Source organism: Acomys russatus, chromosome 10 (assembly GCF_903995435.1).
Source record: "Acomys russatus chromosome 10, mAcoRus1.1, whole genome shotgun sequence".
In the NCBI taxonomy this organism is placed as follows: Eukaryota; Metazoa; Chordata; class Mammalia; order Rodentia; family Muridae; genus Acomys; species Acomys russatus.
The window spans coordinates 61,106,482-61,132,079 of NC_067146.1; the positions used below are offsets into that span (position 1 = coordinate 61,106,482).

The window sequence follows — 25,598 nt, forward strand, 5'->3', positions numbered from 1 at the left end:
AAAAAGTCAGGTTTAAAGTCATGTGGACATTAAGTTATTCAACTCTGATGAAGCCTTGGGACTGAAACCTAAGTACTTGGAACACACAGAGGCAACATCAGCCTACATAATTAAGTGAAAACAGGTCTCAGGAAAAAAAAAAGATTATGCTATGAAAATGGAGCTGTAGTCATACAGGAAAGTGAATATGTGGGCGTCAGAAGTACCATAATCTTTACTATGGCAACGCCTACACAACAATCACAGCAGAATTTTAAAAGATCCTGCTTACATCATCAGAATCAAGTTCTTTTAGAAGTCATCCCATGAAAACACCTGAGTGCACACTCTCCTGTTCAAGGCTCATCAGAAAATACATGGAATTTGTACACCAAGGAACAGTTTCTATTACAGTTGTCAATAGTTTATCATGCTAACAAGTTAGTACACAATACAGTTATATTTCAACAAGTTGCAGTTATTGCTTTTGTTACTCAGGCCGGGGAATGGTCATAGAAAGCAGAAACCTATTACCTCTTTGTTCTATGTATCTTATTGTGCATGCTCACACGGAGAATAACTGAGCAACGTTCATATAAAAGTTCTTTATAGTTTAGAGTCTATGTTACAGTTTAATAAAATCAAGATGCTTCATTAAATAATTTTTCTTTTTCTTTTCTTCCTTCCTTTCTTTTTTTTTAATCTTTTGTTTTGTTTTGTTTTGTTTTGTTTTTCAAGACAGGGCTTCTCTGTGTAGCCTTGGCTGTCCTAGACTCACTTTGTAGACCAAGATAGCCTCAAACTCATAGCAATCTGCCTGCCTCTGTCCCCAGAGTGCTGGCCTTAAAGGTGTGCGGCACTATGCCTGGCCATTAAATAAAATATTGATCATGTTGCTTTGTTAATAAACTTATGTGTATGAAACAAATATATTACTACAAAGTTCTGTTGAAAATGCTTCTCATTTTGAAAGATGTTCAGACTTAAATCTTCAAAATCACATCAGGTGATCTACATCATTTTTTTGTTATTTAAATATTATATTAAGTTTTTATCATTAAAACCTTTGTAATATGGCTTAACTTAATATGAGCAAATAAAATCCTTTGAAGACAGACGACTACTTCAGTCTAATATGGGATATCGGAAAATAGCGAGAATTGAGAAGAAACCTAAATGTCTTTAAAAAGAAGGATAAATAAGATGTTGCACATTTACACAGTGAAGTATCTCTCAGCTGTTAAACACACACACACACACACACACACACACACACACAAAACCATGAAATTCACAAATAAATAGATGGAACGTAAAAAAGAAAGTCATCCTGACTGATGCAACAGACACCAAGAAAGACAAATATGCCACATGTTCATTTAGATGTGGCTGGCTGTGACTCACAGCCAGACACCATGCAGAGGATGAGAGACCTTGGAACAGTAAGCCCCCTCAAAGCTAAGGGAACACTGCAGAAAAAAGAGGCAAATGGAGAGTAAAAGATAGACATGATGGAGGATTCCAATAACAAGGAAAAAGAAAACAAGAAAGATCAAATGAAAATAATAAATAATAAATAAATAAATGTCTTCTTAATAGCATATGGGTTATGACAAACCATAAGTAGGTGAATGCTGTTTTTTTCTTTTTTTTTAAATTTTTTTATTAATTTATTCTTGTTACATCTCAATTTATCCCATCCCTTGTATCCTCCCATTCTTCCCTTCCTCCCATTTTCCCATTATTCCCCTCCCCTGTGACTGTTCCTGAGGGGCATTACCTCCCCCTGTATATGCTCATAGGGTATCAAGTCTCTTCTTGGCAACCTGCTGCCCTTCCTCTGAGTGCCACCAGGTCTCCCCCTCAGGGGGCATGGTCAAATGTGAGGCACCAGAGTACATGAGAAAGTCAAATCCCACTCTCCACTCAACTGTGGAGAATGTTCTGACCATTGGCTAGATCTGGGTAGGGGTTTAAAGTTTACCGCCTGTATTGTCCTTGGCTGGTGCCTTAGTTTGAGCGGGACCCCTGGGCCCAAATCTGAATGCAGTTTTATATTATGGGTTTTTCATGTAATATTCTTTGTTAGCCTTCACAACAAATTGCATATAGAAAAGGCACAAATGAGGTTCCTCTTTTTTAGGCTCCTACACTATTAATTATTAAAATATTATTATTTTATTGGATTACCCTACATTTAAAAAAGAGAAAATTTTGAATAAAATAGATTCTCTAATTTGTTTTATTTTTTGTTTCTTTTTCCAGGAAAGAGACAGTTTACATGAAAAGAACAAGTATTTTTAAAACTATGCTCAAAGAACAAGAGACATCATTATTAGGCTTTTCTTTGAATTATTCAGTTTACAAAATGAGTCTGCAGCACTGAAGGCCACCTAGGTGAGAATTCATAAGCAATAGTTAGCCATCAAACTATGACTTCATTGACATAACCATTTATGAATAAACAGAATATAATCTTAAACCCCAAAAGATAACTGTGTTCTTAAAACACAGAATACTATATCATGAATAACTTCCCATTTGCAACAGACTAAAATAATACCCAATCTCTTTTCATGAAGGCTTCTAAGCAACACAAACTTGTCTGAAATGGTATTTATTCCATCACCGTCCTGCATTTTTGACAATCACACATATATATCATCTGTATATTTCAATCATTGCAAACTTGGTTTTACTTATCTTACCATTTTACACAAAAACAAAAATTTAACTATCTTAGTTATTTTTGTATGTTTCTCCTACTTGGGTGTAAACTCCTTAGGTGTTTAGATTAAATTTGATTCTTGTCTTTAAACTTCCATTTTATTAAAAAATCATTGCAAGTTTAAAAAAACAGTGAAAAATTAAACTTTTAAATAACATTTATTTTCCATCAGTTGCCTCAGCTTTTCAATATTTAATCTTTAAGTCATTTTCAAGAAAGGTGAGGTCGAGCTACAGAGTCGTTGGTGAATTTTGAGTGAGCTAGAGAGTGTTGGCTTCACATAGGACTTGCTCCTTTTCATTCTGACAGGCATAATGAAGAAAGTTTTATATTTTATCTTGATCAGTTTTATTTGACATTTTAAGGACTGAAAGTATAATACTTGATGGTCTTATTTTTATATACATTTAGAAAACACTTAAACACATATACACATGTATCACAATTGTGTACGACGCTAGAGAGCATATTTCCTGGTATTGACAAAGCTCGCCTGTACAGGAACATGATACATCATGAATGAGAACTCCCTTAAACAAGGTAAAACATAAAAAAATGAAAACTGAGTAAAAAGATGACACTAATAAGAAAAACCACTAGAGTTTATTGAACAAATAATTAAAAAAAGTAAAGCTGAGTCGGATCTTGTAGATAGGGCTGCTGTGCCGTGTTTTTACTGGCTTCAGTAGGAAACCGATCTCTCTCAAGCCTCTTCTGTTACTGGTTACATTCTCACCCTTGCCAAATTAGCCTTGCTTGTTTTTAATATTATGTGAATGAGCGTACATGCCCAAGGGATCTTTTCAAACTTTTCTGTTTCACATACAAGTATTCCAGTATAGACTGTGATAGTTTGAAAATGAAGGGTTGCCCTGAAATCTCCTGCATTGGAGGCTTATTCCCCATCTCAGTAATTTAAGAAATATGATTTTGAGAAATTAACTGGCCATATAAGATTATTTGTCATTATTTGATTAGTCTATGATGGATTTTTAATGTCAGACCTATAATGGAAAGTGCTAAACTCTTAGGTAGTGGGGCCAGTGGGGGAAATAAGTTGCTGTTAGGCATGACACAAAAGGCTCTAGTTGATGTTACCCATCAATGATCTTTATTTCAGTATATTATATCCTAATGTTTCTTTCTGGAGTCTATCTCTCCTGCCACATGAATGACTGTAATTGAACTAAAACATCTGGAAGCCTGGACCAAATTAATTTTTTCTTCATTCAGTTTTATTATTCAGCCTATGTCACAATAATGACAATATGACTAATTCATGTATTATATAATATAAAAAAATACATAATCTCTTTAGAATCAAAATAAAACTTTAAAGTCTCTGGTTTTAGATTTTTTTATTTCCACAATAGTCCCATTCATATGGACTCTTCCCCCAACACACACACACACACACACACACACACACACGAGAGAGAGAGAGAGAGAGAGAGAGAGACAGAGAAAGAGACAGAGACATAGGGAGACAGAGAGAAAAGCAAAATGCTTACCATTTTTTCATTTTGGAATACACTTGTCATAGGTAATATATGTTTGAAATTACAGCTTAAGGGGCAAGTCTAGTGAATCTTCCCATAGACAACCCAGTCTTCCCCAAACAAGTATGTTTTAAAATAAGGCAGGAATTCCATAGAAAATAATACAGTATAATGTGTTATTAAAAGAGAGAGAAGCACCACCTAAAAGAGAAAGCCTGGACTCTACTTAGGTCCCCTAAACATATGTAAGGGATGAGCAGTTTGATCTTCGTTTGGGTCCCCTAGTAAATTGAGCAGGCACTATTTCTGACATGGACTCTGTTGTCTTTCAATTATTCACACTAATTGCGATGCCTTGCCTGGCTTCAGTGCATGAGGAAGAGCTCAGTCTTGATGTAAGTTGATGTGATGGGCTCATTTGGTGTTGGGGGGCTCCCCTTTCATGAGGAAAAGGGGTGAAAAGGGTGGGAGGAAAAAACTAGGGGGAGTGGACGGAGGACACTATGATCAGGTTGTAAAGTGAATATATAACTTAAAAATACTTTAAAATGAGATTAGTACTAAGAATTCAAAGAAACCAGTGACAAAAGTTATGAGTTAAAAGTCTCTGATGAAAAGTCAGAATGAAAATGTTTAAAGTCCAGGAAGATAGCTTTTAAACAGTCATGTCGGAAACAAACTCAAATATCAGAGATGAGGCATCAGTGCAAGCACAAAGCTTTCCTTGAATTCATTCGGTGTTTCACCTTCATGTACACCGTTCTTCTACCCTCTGCCTCTCTACAACTGCATCCCATTTAGTTATGACTCAGTGTAATATTTAGTTCACTCATTGTATAAAGCCTACACAAATCATCAGAAAGCTTTAATTTGGTCTCCATGGGCTTTCGGCTGTTCTCAGAAATGGTAACAATGTATTTTAAGTCTACCAAACCCTAAGTACACATATTTTGATATCACTATTATTCATCAAATAAATTATACTACAAATGCAATTTTCATCTTCCTGTGTATACTAGAAGAACTAACCATGAAAATGAGGGGGTGGGGAAGCAAAAGCATTTCCTTGTGTAATTTTTTTTCAGTCACAGAAACAAGAATCCAGCTTGAGTATTCACCTAAAAAATTAGTGGGGTAAGTAGGTAGATTCCAAGCCATCTTGGAGGCAAAGACAAACAATAGACAATGTTTCAGATGATAGTGGTCATCAAAATAGCTTATTATCTTATTGACAACCAGAGGTAAATTTAGCATTTCAAATTGTGAACAACGTTATTAACATCTAAATTTATGTTGATCCCATTTACTAACCTAAGATGAAGATAAACACGGTAAATCATTGATTACTTCACTGTTATTATATACATGAGTAAAAAAGCAGATCCGTGCAATAACTATCTCCACATGTATTTATTATATGATAACCATAATAACATCTTTGAGTGTATATATCCCCATTTTACATAGGAAACTATTGAGGCTCAGAGCCATTAAGTATATAAAGAGCCCTTGAAACTTTAATTTGAGTATTCAAAACATATAGGCAGACATTTAATTTCACGGTCCATGAATTTAACATCTTTGTTTGCCAAGCAAGGTAAATGACATCAAATTTTAACCTTATATAGTACAACAAGTGTAGATCATGTAGATCAAGGTTTATGATATAATATAGAGAACCAATCGTTAAAAGAGTGTCAGCCGTACATTTAAAGAGTCTGTACACTGAAAGTAAAATGGATTGGTTCACAAAAAATCCAGGACTCACAGAAACTAATATGAAGATGAAGCTAGCCAGCAAAAACCTCAGGGCATCTGGTCAGATGCACACCTTTGTACAGAGTAATTCATGCAAGGATGGACCCTCAGAGGTGCTCAAAAGGTACTTGCAACTGCATTTCAGCTTCTACTATGAAATGAATTTTCCTATAGCACACTGACATTGCATATCTTCTTTTGTTAAGAGAATGTTTCAAGTGCATGTTTCTTTGAGAATTCAATACAAGTACAAAACCTATACATAGTGTTGGCCCACAAACTAAGTATCAGTTGATAAAAACACACCTAATAATTAAATGTAGGAAAAAGTTAAGAACCTGGTTATTCACTGTTCTGAAATTTAGCAGCTAACTCAATTGCAATCAACATGAATATCACCATTACAAACTATAATGTGAAATGGAAGTCATCTTTATTTTGTCATCCAGACTTAAACTATATTTATGTCCCCCCCAATGGACTCCCATCACAATACCGAGTGTGGCTAAATGTGGCTTTTAATCGAATAAACCCATAATCAGAGAGTTACTTCAAGGCACAGACATCATTATCTTAGCAAGTCAGTATCATAAAAGTTCGATTAAAAACTGCACTCCGTTGCCAAATTTCTCTACTCCATGTGCACTTGCAGAAAGGGAAGTGAAGTGCTGTGCTGCTGTCGTTAGCAAGCTGGCTGGAAAAGGACACTCCAGTAAGAGTGAAAGGACACTTCCCAACTTCCTCTACACAAAGTTTGAAGAAATCTTCTAAACATGCTGCTTCATCACAAAAGATGCAGAGTGGCTTAGAAAACTAAATATGTCCTTTGTACTTGAAAGTACGTAATGCTCACCATTGTGTGGTTACTGAGGATATAGGCTTCAAAGGATGTGTCTACAAAACTGTGATGCAGTGAACTGTGAACATATATGCCTTTCAATCTGTTCACATCATTGAAGACCTGTTACTCTAAGAGTATGTTGGATGGTACAATGGGAGGCCTGGCAATTCAGGAATAATATTGAGATTCATTTACCATCTCTATTAGCATGCTGCTCTTCAAATTACTGAAACTCTTCTTCATTATGAAGATACATTGTACTTGGTGACTATTGACATTGATTCTAGTTTTTCATTATTTAAAATATTGTAGCTATAAAAAAAACTAAATTACACAATTAATATTTATAATAATATTTTGTTAAAAATATGAGGCATGTACTTCCTTACGGAAAATTACTTTTCTGAGTAGCAACCAAAGGACAGAACACCCTCTCCCTTTTATTATTAACATGCTTAAAGCTCCCTATGCACAAAACAATGCCATTCTATATTTTAAAAGTCTGTAGTTTTCCTTCAGTACATTTTCATAGCTCTGGCACTCTCTGCCTAATGTCTTTCATTATATACCACTGTAGCTAGTGTAGTCCTGTAGCCATAGAAGTTTTGGAATTGGAGAGAATTTGACTAAACTTTTTAACCCTCTAATGAGATGTTCTTCTATATAAAGAGTTAGTGTGAAATACTTAAGAGACTGATGTGGGTGACGCTTCTATAAGCTATAAAACAAATTACCCTTTAATGCTTCATTGACAACACATATTGACATCATTTGTTAGAAATATGTGGATTTCTGACGTTGTGGGCCAGTCTTTGAAATGTAGAAAAAACGTGGAGCAACTTGTAGAAGATTTCAGTATATACAGATAAACAAAATATCCAAACCATACTGTAAAAAAAAAAGAAAAAAAGAAAAAAAAGAAAAAAAAAGTCTATCCAGTGGTCAAAGGGATATTTTTTTATGCAGTAATTAAGGCCGACTTTCCTTCTTACCCCACTTCACACATGTAGATGAGTTAGATTTCACATTATACGGAAGCTCAAAACTGGAAGTCTAAAGACAGCTAACTGTCATGCAGTGAAGAAAGATGAATAAGTGAGAAAATGAACACATAAATCAATAAAAAAAAATGAGTACAATTAGCACAGAATCTTCCAGTTTTTCATTCTGGGTCCCAGAAGTATAAATTGACACGTTTAAGGTCAGCGACGTATAAGATTCACAAGGAATCATCCCAAAGCTATAAAAACCAGTGTAAGTTGCTGGGTAGAGGACAATCTCTGAGTAGCAAGGCTGCCTGTAGGTTGGCTATGGAGCTCTACGCATGGATGTTTCAAGATATCCTGGCCATAGCAGGTGAGCTTTCTCGGATACAGCCAACTTGGAGTCACCTGTGCCCCTGTACGTCACCTCTAACTTACATTCCTGTAGCTAATGGTTAGGCACTCAATGTTTTACTAAACTACAATTGGGTGGTACCCTTTCTCTGTTTGCTTTTGGTTCAGTATAAGGCATTTGCTTATGTCTGCCCCCATGAAGAATTAATGCAACAAATGATGAGTTTCTGCTATGATTTTAAAATAATTAGGCTGATGTCATTAAGTAGAAAGAAAATCATTTTTTCATTATAAGTTTCCTTCAAATGCTTATAATCAGTTTACATTGGAGGCTGGGGATTATGTAAAAGAGACTGACAACTCTGAAATGGTATCAATTACTTGTATTAATTCTTCACTGAAAGTGAAATACTACTGTCACAAAATATGAGAATCTGTAAGAAAATAAGAATAAGATATTCTCACATTTTGTAGCCAGTTGTATGTCTGTCTCAGGCAAGAATTAATATGAGTATCTGATACTGTTTCAGGAGGGTTGACAGTCTTTTACATAAGGTATTTCTATACTGTTATGGTTTTACTTAGAATATCACCCATGGTATGTGCTCAAATACTCCCTGTCTTCTTATCCTAGTGATGTGACCTTTCCGGTGATGAAACCTACCTGAAAGAAGCAGGTACTTTCTGTGGGCCTTTAAAGTTTAAGGGCCCAGACACGGGATCCAGTTGTACTCTGAATACCTGTGAGCTTCTTCAGCACTTTCTCTCACTACCTGGAATATAGTTGTTCCTGATGCTTTGCCCTCCTCAATAAGATGTGCTGAAATCTGTCTAAATCAGCACATAAAATTAATCTTTCATCAATTAAGTTGTATTGGTCAGGTCTTTTGTCCACAGAGAAAGAAAATTACTAATATGTATGTGATATGATTCACAGAAAAAGCAATCTATAATAGAAGACGATACAGGAAATGTAGCCATAATCCTTTTGTTCAAGAAAACCTAAAAGGAGACTATTCTTCAAAAATGGTGATGGTGACTTGCTCTTTGTATTGTGATGACTCAGTTGATGAGGTGGCAGAGTTTATTTGAAAATCAATCACAAAAGAAACTAGAAGCAACTTCAAAAATGGAAAGCCCCCTCTAAAGATAAATTAAACACCATGAATATAAGAAGGCACAAAAACTACAGAGTCAAAGTACCCTTAAGACAACCATGCATGTTCCTAGTTTTTAATTTTTTTAACAGATGTAGGATTTCAAAAGGCATATGAGTGACTTACACAGCATAAGTGTGTTTATCGCCCAGACTGGCTTTCCCCCACTATCTCATGCCATGAGCATAAATAATTCACATGAAATACATATTAAAGCACATAAATCTCCAACTTCTACTTCTCTACAGTACTTCTGAAATCTTAGACAAATTTTGATATTTCAGGATATATGTATGTGTGTGTATGTGTGTGTGTGTGCGTGTGAGTATGTGTGTACATGTACTGTTGGATGTAATGGAGTAACTAAAACACCAGATATCTTAAGTTCTTGTTTGGTTTTTCACTGCTGATACTGGATGGTACTATAAAAGAATTAAAGGATTGTTTCGCCTCTCTGAATCTTAATAGTTCTAACTACATATTAAACATTTCAAATTGAATACATTTCCACTCACATATAGTTAACTTCCTGTTTAAGAAACATATTATGTGATACATTTGCTCTTATATGCCATATGGAAGGAGGAAAATCCTGTCCCTTAGTTATCAAAATATTTTTTAAAAGAACCCAAACAAACAAAAATAAAGGAACACTGCTCTGTTAAAGTATGAAAAATAGTTTCTCCTAGGTACTATTGAACAATTAATTATAAAAATAATGTTGGATTGTAAAATGTTCTCATAAGTAAAGTGATTGGCTGAAAGTAAATTCTTTCTAGATTATTTTGTAAGAACAGAATTTTTTTCTATTTTTCACTTAGGCATATGAACTAATATTATAGTTATGTAAAATACAATTGAAATTGTCATTGATTATCAAATAATATAAAGGCAACCCAGTTTTAAAACAGATATATGGATTTTTAGAAACTTACTTTAAAATAAATTATTATTGTCAAGGTCCTATAGCAAATCTAAAGAATAACCCCAATAATCAAATACTTCCTCCAGTTTCAATCATATTCACTGATGTATAGTTCTTCATCCTAAAGATTAACAATAATACAAATCACATTTGAAAATTTGCCCTTCAAAATGTCTTTTTTTTTAAATGTTGCTATTATTTCTTCAGATGTTGAAATGAAAGGAGAGCCATAACCAAGCTTTGCTAAAACATGGGCCCAGATTTCCATCTAATTATCTCTAGGCCTAGGACTGGAAGCTTCTAGCCTCCACATAAGCTTATCTTCTGCAATCCCAAACCTTAAAGGCTTCCACATTCATTCTTCATCTGCTAACCTAGGCCTAAAATGTTTTCAGCCTCTAAGCCTTACTGATAAATAAGCTTACCCTTTTTAGTTCTTTCTAAACTCTGGTTGGCTGTTTCAAATCAGCTTCTCTGGTTTGAAACTACTCTCTAGATGACTGATTCAAACCATGTTTTCTTGGATTCTCACTGAACTGTTCTTGAGAAAATTGACAATGGACTCCATGAACTTAACTGCATGGACTACACAAACTGACAACTGTAGAAACTCAACTGAAGTGCACCAAACTAAACTCAATTTTCTCTCCCTGAACTTCTCTTAAGTAGCCTCTCTTTTTTGTCTGTGCTTGTGAGAGTTGGAAATATCCTATCTCTGATTCGTTCTGTCAAATCTTTCTCTGATTCATCACTTTGTTTGCCCCTTAATATGATTTCATTATTTAGAATTAAAGGTTTTTACTAAAGGCATGTTTTTATTGCAGCTAGGATTAAAGATTTGTATGAAGTCCGTGTCTGTATTCAAGCTGGATCACACAGACCTAGGTCCTTGGGTATGATTCTCTTACCAGAGTAGCCATGTTGTTAGATTAAAATCCCTCTACATCTTTTGGTGTCAGGATTGAGTGCTTGGTTCTATGCATGGTAAATAAGTAATTTAACATCCCAGACCCAAATCTGCTCTTAATATTGTTAGTTGATTGGAATTTTATAATACTGACTATTAGGCCTAATTTGTCCTTTGAGTGACAAATTTGTCTGTTAGATTTCTTTTACCTTTCATTAGTTTTGAAATTTACACTTTCTTAATAATACTGTATTCACAAGCACAAGACTTTGCCGTTAAAAATGCACATAAAACAGTAAGCTATCAAAACTGTAATGTTTACATAATTTGTAAACAAAAAATAACACCATTGAAATTTTTATATTTTATAACAAATTTGTACTACTGAATTAATTTTAATGCATTTTAATAGTATAATCATGAAGAGATAATCACAAAAACAGTCATATTTAATGACACAGTTTTTCTCCTAAACTTCTTGATAACATTTATAAAACTGATAAATTGGTTTTTCTTCTTATTTCTCCTGTTTCTGTGGGATACTTTTCAACCAATATTTTGCAGTATCACTTGAAGTAAATATTTTTTTACTTGAAAACTAAATCCAAATACTTCTAGATACAAAAGAGTGTCAATAAGATTTTCTAAAGCAATAACTTACTTCAGGTTCATCACCCAGAATAAACCATCAAAATATCTTGTCTAGAACATCTTGTTAGCATCAAACACTATTCAGGCAATCTGTCAAGCTCCTACCACCTTGTCAAATAGCTAGAGGAATCCATCTGGGCAACTTATTTTCTTTCCCAATTTGCTTTCTGTGTCAACTTCTTTCAAGTTGCTACAATTCTGTTGAGATATTATTTCCCCTAGAACTGAGCTGAGATCAGGATGGATGCATAAAGCAAAATTTGAAAGAAAATTATTGCAGTATTTTAAAAAACATTTGTGGTTTTTTTATTATTATTATTAATTTATTCTTGTTACATCTCAATGGTTATCCCATCCCTTGTATCCTCCCATTCTTCCCTCCCTCCCATTTTCCCCTGATTCCCCTCCCCTATGACTGTTCCTGAGGGGGATTTACTCCCCCTGTATATGCTCATAGGGTATAAAGTCTCTTCTTGATAACCTGCTCTCCTTCCTCTGAGTGGCACCAGGTCTTCCCCTCCAGGGGACATGGTCAAATGTGAGGCACCAGAGTAGATGAGAAAGTCATATCCCAGTCTCCACTCAACTGTGGAGAATGTTCTGGCCATTGGCTAGATCTGGGTAGGTTTTTAAAAGTAGTACAAGGGAGTTTATTGAGAATTTATAGTGTCCTTCCATTTACTTTGTTGCTTTTGATTATACCCAACTACGTCTTTTCTTTTTTTTTTTTCTTTTTTATTATTAATTTATTCTTGTTACATCTCAATGGTTATCCCATCCCTTGTGTCCTCCCATTCTTCCCTCTCTCCCATTTTTCCATTATTCCCCTCCCTATGACTGTTCCTGAGGGGGATTACCTCCCCCTGTATATGCTCATAAGGTATCAAGTCTCTTCTCGGTAACCTGCTGTCCTTCCTCTGAGTGCCACCAGGTCTCCCCCTCCAGGGGACATGGTCAAATGTGAAGCACCAGAGTATGTGAGAAAGTCATATCCCACTCTCCACTCAACTGTGGAGAATGTTCTGACCATTGGCTAGATCTGGGTAGGGGTTTAAAGTTTACCGCCTGTATTGTCCTTGGCTGGTGCCTTAGTTTGAGCGGGGCCCCTGGGCCCAAATCTGCCTATCATATTGTTCTACTTGTAGATTTCTAGTAGTTTTAAGTGACTACCTTATTGAAAAAGATGTAGTTCTATGGCAAAGTAGAACTACGTCTTTTTCAATAAGGTAGTCACTTAAAACTGATTGGTATCTCAGTGAATTTCAGGATATGTGCAGAGAAGTGAAGACTAACACATAGAGACATGGAAGATAAGTTGGTCAGATCTGTTTGTTTTTAACCCAAGTCATACTCATGAAAGCCCTAGGTGACAGAAGCCCTCAGCAGTTCATTGAGAATATAATTGTTAGAGAAAAGATATTCTGTTAATTATTAAATATATTCTTCAAATTTCACATTACTTTCAGATCTTTATGTTTTCTAATATTAGATGTGTTATAAGTGCTTCCATAAATGATTTCCAACCTAGATTTTATTTGGACCTGTAATTCATGGTATAACTATGATTTTGATGTGAAAGTATTAGGGTGCAGTTTTAATTTGGTCTTATATTAGTATCCAGCTATTAAAAATAAAAATCTATCTTATCATTAAGTATTCTTTGTAGTTTTCTGTCAAAATAATTGGTTCCTAATTCTCTTTATTTCATAAAAAAAAAAAAAAAAAAAAAAACAGTGTTACACATACAACGAACTCAGCAATAAAGAATGCATTTCAGACCACAAGCACCACGTCTAGTCTGTGAACCAAGGTAAATAAACGCATTAGTCCTCAATGAATACACATAAAAAGATGGGAAGATACAAGGGATGGGATAACCATTGAGATGTAACAAGAATAAATTAATAAAAAAAATGTAAAAATACTCTTAAAAAACATTTCTGTAACTGAATTGGTGCGGCTGTTCAGGTGGAGAACTTAACAATGAAAGGAATAAACTAAAAAAAAAAAAAAAAAAAAAAAAAAAAAAAGATATAGTAATAGATAAAAGCGGTATAAGTTCCAAACATTTAGGGTTATTTTATCATCTCTTCAATGTAGTCTTTTGACATTGTTTTATGCCAAACCAATGTATATTTCCAGTCTGGTTTTGTTGTTTCTTCTTCCAAATCTGATTTTAACATTTCACAAAAACTATTCATTTGATTAGATTACTCTTGCCTTTGTTATCTAAAAGTATAGCTACAATAAAATACAAAACAGATCAGTGTTTTAGTCTGTACAACTATAACAAAACATCTTTCAATTGGTAACTTAGAAAAATTGGAAATCTACTGCTCAAAGTACAGATTACATGAAACTCACATTCATGGGGATCTCAGACTATGCCTTCTGTGTGTTAGTTTTCCATTTCACAGAGAGTGTTTCCTTATTGTGTCGTCTCAAGGCAAAGGGGCACCATGCTTCCTATCCTTCGTTTTAAAGAGCATTAACCCTATATATAAAGTTTCATTCCCAAGCCTTCAGGATCTTCAAATCTCTCACTTCTTAGTAACGTCACTATGGGAATTATGTTTAAACAGTGAGTTATGTGGAAATGACTATATAAAACTATATTCTTAGCAAATGTAAAGAAATAATTCCCCAACAGTAGTACCAAATACCAAAGAAGGGTATTAACTCTTAATTAGATTATCAGACGCGAACACAGAATTCCAGTAATCTGAGAAATAGCAATGCAGATAACTTCTTTCAATAAGAACTTTAATTCACTCTCATGAGAATTGAGAAGGGAAGACCAGCTTTCATGTCTGGAAACTTGTGAGGAAAGTACAGCAAGACGCAAAACTCTAGGAACACAGCATAATACTGTTGATTTGTGGGTAGTGTCTCCAGATTGTCCTTACAACAGTTATTCGTCATGTGTACACCTGAAATGTCATTTCAATTTGCAACATCAACCAAGTCTGCAGTAATCACAAAGAAATCCAAAGCAAAATTTCCGATAGAAAGTCATATTTTCCTGCAAGGTTCCATTTCCATTGAATGGAATGACATAAAGCTCTTGACTGTAAAATATATGCAGCTTTTCACATCTTATTTCAATCCAAATAATAACTTTGCATTTGACAGGTCTTCAAAAGTTTAATATAAGGTAAAAACTTACATGGTAAGAACTCTCAGGTAGTTTAGCCTCAGTCTAATTAGCTGAAACTACACAGAACCATGACTACATTGAATTGTTGATTATAACTCTATTTCAATTTCCAATTTACTGATAATAACCAAAATAAACAGCAGACAAATGATGGGCCTTACCTTCTTGAACAGCTTGAAAAGGGTTGTTTCCATCAACAAATGTTACGGAAAATGTGATTTTCTCAGTCTGCAAGATTTCCTCATTCTGGTTGAGGTCACCAACTGCTGTGCGGAATACCTCGTCATCTTTTTTAGCAGATTCATCAAAAATTGCTCCTAAAATGAAAGCGAAAGTTTCCATTAAACAATAATATAAACACTGTCATGACTTCTGGAAATATGCCTAAGAAACATTCGTTTCACAACTGTGTACTTTCACTTAATGACTTTACTATATTTACTACAGGAATATAGTGTCCTAATAAAGGGCACTCACCGGGAATGAATATATCCTCACTTCTAAAAATGTACAGATGAAAAATGATATTTTAAAGTGTTATTGCAGAGAAAGAGAGAGAGAGAGAGAGAGAAAGAGAGAGAGAGAGAGAGAGAGAGCATCGTGCATATAGTTTATGTACTTGTTGTTTCTGCAGTTTGTAGGACAGTGGCTATCATACTCCATAAGGTTATAAGAAATTTAATAATTTCTTATTCAATCTTCAGATTGAAAACATATGGGTGTGGGTAAATGAGATATGCTCTGGATATTTCTGAGGGTCCATTCCCAGAGTAGACAGGAATTCAAATTCTATTACAAGCTTAAATGTTTCTGCCCTTTCTGGAATTTATTTCTCCTCCCCACTTTTAAATAGGGTTTTCATAACCTATTACAGTAGTATACCCAATAATGTACACAAAAATTCAGATGTATCCATATATTAAAAGTGAGGAAAGAAAAACTTTTCTTGATTGATTAACTTAACTAAGACATTTATCATCGCACCTGCTAAGGATGCCAGTGAATCTCCAGTTCACTCCTTTTGTTCACTTGTTTTATTTTGTTTTGGCTTGGTTTAGTTTTTGGTTTTTGGTTTTTTTGAGACAAGGTTTCTCTGTGTAGCCTTGGTGGCTAGTCTCTACCTAACAGAGATGTGTCTGCCTCTTGCTCTCTAAATACTGAGACTAAAGCCAAGTGCCAGCATGCCCAGCTTCACAGTTCACTCTTATCAATTGTTTGTCCATATCCGAATAGCTGAACACAGGTGTTCCTAGTGCATAGTGGTTGATTTCAAACCCATGTAAGCATGGAGGAGAATTAGGAATGGGGAAATGAGATGATAGTGGAAGGAGTAAGCAAAATCAGGGGTGCAAGGAAAGATCTAAAGCTGTACAAAAACTTACAATCTTCCATCAAAAGGCTCCACTAGAGGAGACTGTAGAAGCCAGGTATCATGAAAAGAGAGTGATTGAAGAATAGGTGTTAAGAGTTAAGTGGGGCAATCAGAGGAGAGAGAAGAGGAGCCATAGGGTGTGCTGCCAAAAATAAGGAAACACTAGGAAGCCTTACAGAAATCTCCTAGTACGTAACATAATTAAAATGTGACATTATATATATATACACACACATACATACATATACAAATACATATAATGTTATATATACATGTGTACATATGTATATAGATATGTATATATGTATGTATTTAAAGGAAATTTTAGACTAGAGACGCTTCATGAATGGACAACACTGCTTCCCAAAGACAGGGTTAATTAGATAAAAATCTCAGAGTTAACCGAGAGTTATCTGTCAACAAATAATTGATCAGAGAAGCAGCAGAGACACCATAAACAACACAGGCTATTACCATTGCTCTTGACTGCCCACCAAAACTTGTTGGCAAACCCCACTACTGAAAATATCACTCACTTTATATACAGTCAGTCTAAAACTGGCCAGGAAAATCTCTCTTTGCCATCTAGCTTTTATAATACCAGAAGTTGCTACATAGGCTTCGGGGAGAGAAAAGACATTAAAGGTCACTCCAAGCACTGGGCCCTGCATACTGCACTAAACTGCTGATTAGATTTTCCCACTGACACAATGGAAGCATTCAAAGTATTGGAGAAAGCGACTACTTTCTAGTTCTATATAATACCTGCTTACAGGAAGATTTTCATCTCTGGTACTGTAAAAGTTGGTCAAATGCAAATGACTAGGAGGATCAAAGACCCTGTGTAGAATCAACTGTTGTTGTGTTGCTAAGTGATCCTGCTATCAGGCTGCTTCTAAATATTTATACTATACCCATGTTTTTCTCATATTTGATAAGGCAGTTATCTTGCCTTATAAGAGTAATTCAGAGATCATTCAGATGGCTAAAGTGGTTAAGTAAAAGTAATTTTGAGTATTCAGCTGTGGTTAGGTTTTCTAAAGAGTCATTCCATTCTCAAAAACTAAGAGATCTTGCTCGAATAAGAAGGGGAAAGGATGTAAGATGGGAGAACAGCAGTAAATGCTAAGTTTAAGGCATGACATGGCTATTGTACATATAAATTCATACTTGTCCTGGTAACTGGCAAGTGATATGCACAAGATCAAGAGCTAGGAGCTGAAGAGATGGATCAAAAATTATGAGTGCATACTGCTCTCACAAAAACATGAGTTAGGTCTCAACATCCATGTCAGAGGACGAAAAATCACATTTATCTCTATGTCTAGAGGCACCTGATGTCTTTGACCTCATCTGTCAGTTTCTGTCCTCTGTCCTTCACTTGTATCATGTGTCATCTGTTAGTTCCTGTGGTCTGTTCTTCACCTGTGTCACATGTCATATGTCAGCCACTGTGCTCTGTTATATGTCCTCTGTCATTGCCTGTTCTCTTTCTTCACCTGTGTCACATATTTGTCAGTTCTCGTGTCCTGTTATTTACCTGTGTCATATGTCATCTGTCAGTCACTGTACTGTGTCCTTCACCTGTGTTTTATGTCATCTGTCATTTCCTGTGTTCTGTCCTTCACCTGTGTCATATGTTACCTGTCAGTTCCTGTGGTGTATCAGATGGAGTAGACCTTATCTAAGAAAAGGCCATGTAAACACAATGCAGAACTTCAGTCTTTACTTGCCTCACCGGGGAACACTGAAGCAAGAGGCCAACCATGTAAGCTAAGTAAAGTCGGCTCATAGAGAGGAAGTATAGTTATTTTTAGATATAGAACAGATTTATATTTTTTTGTCTGTGAAAATTTACTGTATCTTTTTAATACCACTGTAAACTTCCACTAAAACACAAAAAATTGAACATAGCACTATATGTAGAATTACATGTCAAAGAGAGACATGAATTATAAACATATTTGAGTGAATCCTTTCAGAAGGGCCAGGTACATTAACACAGAAACATTGTAGTCTATGTGTTTTTGGTATGTCTAAACTCAAGCTTAATACTAGATGCTTCTTTTTGTTTAAGTGGAAAATAATTGTATCTTTATGAATTCACTTTTATATGTTGATCCAAAATGTTTCTAAAGCTTATACAAGATATGTTTTATTTCTGACAAATATGAAGGCATCATGTGAAGTATTCAAGTGGATAAATGTACTTTTCTGTAGTAAATCTAAAATCGAATGCTTTGACCTCCTCCCGACTCATTTCTAGCTTTCTTCTCTTTTGTTTCATGAGCATACTTAGAAGGGTGCCAGACATTTTTCAGCATCTGATGTTTCATGTTTATTGTTCAATATAGGGAATAAATTTACATTAAGCTGCACCATATGAGGATTGCAAGGCTGTGCCCCATTGGGGAAATGCTTATAGGCATTGTGAAGATATACCCTGCAGAGTATTTTATAAGCATTAGAAAAACAGAGTTTCTATTATAGCTGTAGACTAGAAGCTGATTCAAGACAATGTCCTCAGATTGAAGCAATGTGGGTCATTATTAACAGTGATTGACTACTAAATTGACATATTTTATTTCATTGTTCAAGATTAGTATGACATTTATATTTTTAACAAGTGAGTTAAATATGTAAGATATTCTCCTTTAAAAATATTTCAGAATTATATTACCAAATACCCTTAATTTAATAAACATTGACTTCTCTGTAAGGCTGGTTGCAAAAACCTTTAAAATTCCTAGATGACAGCATTATTCATATTTATTCTGCTGATAAGAATCAAAAGCTAAACTTATTACCTGACCATATTAGAAAATGCCTGATATCAAGTAGGGAAGTCCTACACATGGAGTGGAGGGGACAAATGGACCACAGAGTTAACTTAGTCATAATCAGAAGTGAAATAGCCAGTGGGGAATAAAAGACCAGGCAACAGGTGCCAGGAAAAGGCAAAGTTCTGACAACACAGGAGCAAGCATAAACCATCTGTTATGGGACAGGATTCAATAAAAAGGGCCCATATGAACACACATAAGTACCCCTGTCTTGTGTATGTGTTAACATGGAATTGGCCAAATGTTTTTAATAAATTCAGTTTAAGCAGAAATGGTGAAACCAGAAGCTAGACAGAAAACGATGAAAATCTGAATGAGACTGTGGGAGCATTTCAATATTTTTCCACAGAATAAGCCAGGCTTACGGACAGTTTTGCCCTCCACCAGAGACCTACATACCTAGCATGGCATGGCAGGAACACAATGCACTGTTTGTTACTGTTCACAACTGTATGTTAGAGAATTTGCATAAAGGAAGACTTCACTATGTGTATGCTGAATCGAAGTGACAGGAGCATAATTCTGAAACCGAACTGTACAGCTCAAGCAGTGATGGAGATGTTAAATATTAAACATATCTTCCTAAACACAGTAAATAAGAGCCTCTGGGAATCTACCAATACTCTATATAAATCCTTCTGCAAGGAGGAAGTTATTGCAAGTAAGTGAGGACAAAGGAGGGCCTGGGTTCAGTCAATTCCACAAGGGATAAAAATGGAAGGAATTTGTACATGGTGTCTATACACCTTGCTGTCACTTATAGGACAGTGCATCCAATAACTGTAAGGAGATGGCACCTTGTGTGGAGAAATTATGAGAATGACCTCAGCAGATACATTAATCTAACTGATATATATGTAAAGCAGAGGGACCGTCAAGTAAAGTAAGCAACCTGATGAGATTGCTCAGTGGCTAACAGGACTTTCCTCAGAGCTTGAGAGATGCTCCTTCTTTTGATTCCCTGGGATGCACACAGGGAATTCTGCTATTTGACCTCCAAAGGGAATTCCTGCCACACTCCAAAATTAATTAGTAAAAGAAGAAATGCAAAGCTTCTCTAATAATTAGAAAGATTTGGTTATGATTGGTGTTTCTCAGAAAAACAGCAGTGTCAGCACAACCTTCGGTTTACACAGGACACACACTTACTTGGCACTAACAAGCTCTCCCAGTTTAGTGGTTACTTTCTTCTTGGTGTTCTGATGAAATATCAGAACTTAAAGCAGCTTATGAAAAAAAAAAAAAGAGAGATTTTCTAAGTTATGTTTTCAGGAAGCGAGTCTGTATTGGCAGTGGCATTATTACAGCAGGTGGCCTGAACAGGAAACTTAAAAATCACATTTTCAACAAAAACCAAAAAGCAGACAGAGACAACTGGAAGTAGGAGAATGTTGTGAACTCTTATAGTTGGCAACCAGTGATTTAGTTCCTACAGAAAGGCTGCAGCTCCTCCTGAAACATTCTCACATACTGGGAACCACACATTCAATACCGGGGCCTGTGGATGAGACTTCAGTCAATCCCCATAGTGAGAAGTCTAGTTCACGCTGACGCCTAAGAAACATTCACTTCACAGAATGCACTTCTTTGGGTTTTACACATATGCTTTGTCCCTCTCTGAGTATCTCAAAATGGCAATTAGCAAGTCAATGGTCCACAGGCTGATATACTCAGTCTGAATTCGGGTGCTTAATTCTTTTAATCACAATGATGTCTCTTCAAACTTTTTGGTTGGTCATTGCACATTCACATTTGAAAAAAACCAATCAAAACAAAGTTAAGTTTCTGTCAGCCCAAAAGAGTGATCGCCATCTACCAATGGATATAGTGTTCATTTAGATCTACTCTGAAAGCAGGTCCTGCTAAATCCCTCTACATATGTATGTTCTCTTCATCCTATTTTCAGCTCCTTCTTCCTCAGAGCTCCCCCCCCCCCTTCTTAAAAGCCACCCTAGCCTATTTCCCTTACTCTCATGGATGGGTCCCCAAATTCAAATCATTCTAAGCATCTGATCTTTTTAAAAAAGCTGTGATAAGAAGAACAATGAATATTGATTGTTAAAGTAGTCTCTGGCCCATAATTCTGCAACTGAGTTAAGACTTTGTCAATCTATGTATTTGGTACAAGTACATAAAAGTTGCAACTTGATTTCAGAATTTTTTTCTTTCTTTTAAGTAGGGTCAAATGCACTTTGCTTTTATCTTGTAGTTTAACAGCGATTACTGAGGTGTAACAGCATTAAAACCTATGCATTGTCACAAGATAGGGAAGCGACGGCCACAATGCCCTTTCAATATGAAATATGTACTTCTCAAATTGTATGAATAATCGTTTTTGCTTCAGAGTTCTTAAGAGTTTAAATATTAGTAAAAGTTTCTAATTCTCTCAACCAAAATCAAATGTCCAGAACCTTTGAAAGAATAGAGGATAGGGCGTAGCTGTGCTACTAACAACGTTCTTTGCCAAATCCAAAGAAAATCACTGTCAGGGCAGGCCATATTAGCAGTGCAGCACCAACGCAAAAATTCTCAGACACGCCCCCAACAGTGAACAGCTCCTTCTGTAACTTTTTCTTTTAACTTGAAAGCTTGATACTTGTTGTTGCCCTTTGTCTCTTTGCCGATACACCCATCACCTTAGCTATGTTGCTCCTGCTACACTCCAGAGACTCCCTTCTGGGGAACCTGGACTTCATGTTGCCTATTTCTGTTGAGGCTCTTTTCCTTCTAGGTGGGGGGGGGGGGGAACACACCTGGCTTACTGCTTCCGATATTGCCCCTGGGTCTCCCTATTTAAAATGACAGTCTCTCCCAGTTACCTATTTTACTTCCCTGATTTTTGTTTATTCAGAAGACATCCCACTACCTAAAAATCCACATGGTAACTATTTACTCCCTGCTTCCTATTCCCTTTGCAAATGTTTTTAGGGATTGGGAGTTTTCTTGGTTCTCCTTACTGCTTAATTAGCAATGAAAAGTAAATTTTGGATATTGGACAATGAATCAATATTTGATGAATAAATGCATACAATGTGATTACATATTAAAAGCAATCACAAATTATTCTATTCTAAATAACCCTACGCCTTTGTATAATATTCAAGCTATGTATGCTTGAGTCTTAAATAAAAACTGATGCTGGTAGATTCACACAACAGCTTCACTGGTTTTGCACTTCCTATTGTTGGTAGCTTTAAGGCAATGAAATGTTGAAACAAATGTTTTGAGAAGCTTTACAATTTAAATTTTTTCTAAACAAAATCAGGTATTATTTCAGCATACACTTAACAAATGGAATGCATTGTGTATTTTTACCACAAGATATTTATTATTCAATTATGCATTTGTATTGGTGCCTACATATTTCAGCAACAAAAATTTAACAATAAATGTATGCTTCAAACCATATTTTCATCTGTATAAATATTTCTCCATTTTATATTCATTCACATGATAATGTTATGGAGATCTTCATTTTATGTTAACAAACTGGTAGTCAACAGTAATTCCAGATAGTCTCATTCTGTCTTGTGGTAATGGAAACCACCATCTCTTACTAACTTATGTGTTCAACCTATCCATGGAGGCCCTAGGTAAGCATGACAGGATATTTTGATTAGAAATTCTGATCAGGGTTTCCCTCCCTCATATCCTCCCACTTTCTCCTCTTCTCATTACCCACCAAATCCCAAACTACACTAACTCTCTCTCTCTCTCTCTCTCTCTCTCTCTCTCTCTCTCTCTCTCTCTCTCTCTCTCTCTCTCTCTCACACACACACACACACACACACAAACACACACACACACACATACACACACACCAGGCATATTTGTAAAAAGGTCTGTAGCAGAATAAAACAACAGGAACAGCGGTGCTGGGGTTGGAAGCTAGGAACCCTCAGGCAGAGGTTATTGGCATGGTAACCAGTGGAAATTGCTGTGGGAGAGGAGACTCTGTGCAAGATTTGTGCCCTGCGACCCTAGCTGAACTCGCTTGTGGTTTGGGCCCTGTGACTCAAGCTCAACTCTGTATGTGGCTCTTGCCCTGATGGAGTGCAGTTTAGCCCCTGAGACCCTAGCTGAGCTCCGTGAGCAGTTTCGGCCCAGAGTCCCTAGCTGAGCTCGGTGCGCAGTTTGGACCCAGAGTCTTTGGCTGAACTTGGGGGGCAGTTTGAATCCAGAGAACCTAGCTAAGCTTCCCAGGAAGTTTGGGCCCAGAGACTCTAGCTGAGCTTGGTGCTTGGTCCTGGCCCTGAGACTTTGGCTGGACTCAGCGCGGATTGGGCTCATAGTTCCTAGCTGAATTCAGCATGCAGTTTGGGTCCAGAATCCCTTGCTGAGCTTTGCGCACGGTTCGGCCCCGCAACTATAGCTGAGCTCGGGGTCCCTAGCTGAGCTTGGCTGGCAGTTTGGGCCTAGACACTCTAGCTGAGTTCAGTGTGCGGTCTGGGTCCCAAGACTCTAGCTGAACTCAGCAAGTTCAGTGTGCAGTTTGGGTCGGTGACCCTGTTTGGACTCTGCACTAACTGTGGTGGAATAGGCCCAGAGACCTGTTTGGGTCCAGAGATCCATTTAAGTCCAGAGATGTGAACTGGACTCAGTATGTGTGTGCTAGACTCTGCAAATAGTCTGGGTCCTGAAACACTACCGGGAACCACAGACCATAAAAGCATCTCCAGGACTAAGGAAATCTCAGGGAGACAGGGAGTACAGTGGCCATTAGACCTACTCTGCCAGACCTGATTCAGTCCCTGGAGAGCTCCAGTGCTACAAGGGGATTCAGAAGGCTGTGGACTCGTTGGCCTGACCCAAAGCACATCCAGAGACCTAGGACAATCACAGGACACACAGTACAGGGAAACTGGGGATCACTGGCTGTGAGAGACCCAAACTACAGGCCTAGCCTCTTGCCATCCAGACCAGAGAAGCATCAGAGCTTCTGGCCTTGTGAAATCGTGAAAGAACTTGTGAATCTATCCCCAAACTCCCACCACCTAACACATGATCATCTCCTTAGATGCAGAGAAAGGGTTTGATAAAATCCAACACCCAGTTATGTTTAACATTTTGGAGAGACGAGGGATACAAGGCACATACCTCAACATAATAAAGGCAATACACAGCAAGCCAATAGCCAAAATGAAATTAAATGGTGAGATACTCAAGGCAATTCCTCTAAAATCGGGAACCAGGCAAGGCAGCCCACTCTCTCCATATCTCTTCAATATAGTACTGGAAGTTCTGGCAAGAGCAATAAGACAACAAAAGGAGATCAAAGAGATCGAAATGGGAAACGAGGAAGTCAAATTATCCCTATTTGCAGCTGATATGAGTGTACATAAGTGACCCCCAAAATTCTACCAGAGAACTTCTACAGCTGATAAACACCTTCAGCAAATTGGATGGATACAAAATTAATTCAAAAAAGTCAGTAGCCTTCCTATATACAAATGACAAGCATGCAGTGGAAGAAATTTGGAGTTACTCTCACCAAGCAAATGAAGGACTTGTTTGAAAAAAATTTCAAAACTCTGAAGAAAGAGATTGAATATGACATGAGAAGATGGAATGATCTTCCTTGCTCGTGGATTGGGAGAATTAACATACTAAAAATGGCCATCTTACCAAAAGCAATTTACAGATTCAATGCAATCCCTATCAAAACACCTACACAATTTTTAAAGACATTTAAAGATAGATTCTCAACTTCATATGGAAAAACAAAAAACCCAGAATAGCTAAAACAATCTTGTACAATAAAAGATCCTCTGGAGGAATCTCCATACCAGAACTCAAGCTGTACTATAAAGCAAGAGTAATTAAAACAGCATGGTACTGGCACAGCAATAAGCTGGTTGATCAGTAGAATTGAAGCAAAGACCCAGATATAAATCCACACACATATGGCCACTTGATTTTTGACAAAGAAGCCAAATCTATTCAATGGAAAAGAATAGCATCTTCAACAAATGGTGCTGGTGTAACTGGATGTCTATGTGTAAAAAATGCAATTGGACCCCTATTTGTCACCATACACAAAACTCAAATCCAAGTGGATCAAAACCTCAACATGAAACCAAAGACACTAAGTCAGTTAGAAGAAAAGTGGGGAAGAGTCTGGAGCACATTGGCACAGGAGACAACTTCCTGAACAGAATACCAACAGCCCAGCCCTTAAGGTCAACAATTAATAAATGGGAACTCATGAGGCTGAGAAGCTTCTGTAAGGCAGGAGACACTGCCAACAGAACAAATCGACAGACTACAGACTGGGAAAAGATCTTTACCAACCCTACATCTGAAAGAGGTCCAATATCCAAAATATATAAAGAACTCAAGAAATTAAACGCCACCAAACCAAGAAACCAAATTGAGAAATGGGGCTCAGAACTAAACAGAGAATTCTCAACAGACGAATATTGCATGGGTGAAAAACACTTCAAG

The 25,598-nt window shown here is 36.5% G+C and overlaps 1 protein-coding gene across 2 annotated transcripts in view; it reads right to left on the bottom strand.

The window, feature by feature from the left end:
• Grid2 (glutamate ionotropic receptor delta type subunit 2) overlaps nt 1-25,598 on the bottom strand; it is a 1,403,143-nt gene that overhangs the window by 1,146,341 nt on the left and 231,204 nt on the right. For both annotated transcript variants that reach the window (XM_051152254.1, XM_051152253.1), the window contains exon 2: nt 15,101-15,256. In XM_051152254.1, coding sequence (XP_051008211.1) covers nt 15,101-15,256 — 156 coding nt within the window. The remainder of the gene's footprint in view (nt 1-15,100; nt 15,257-25,598) is intronic.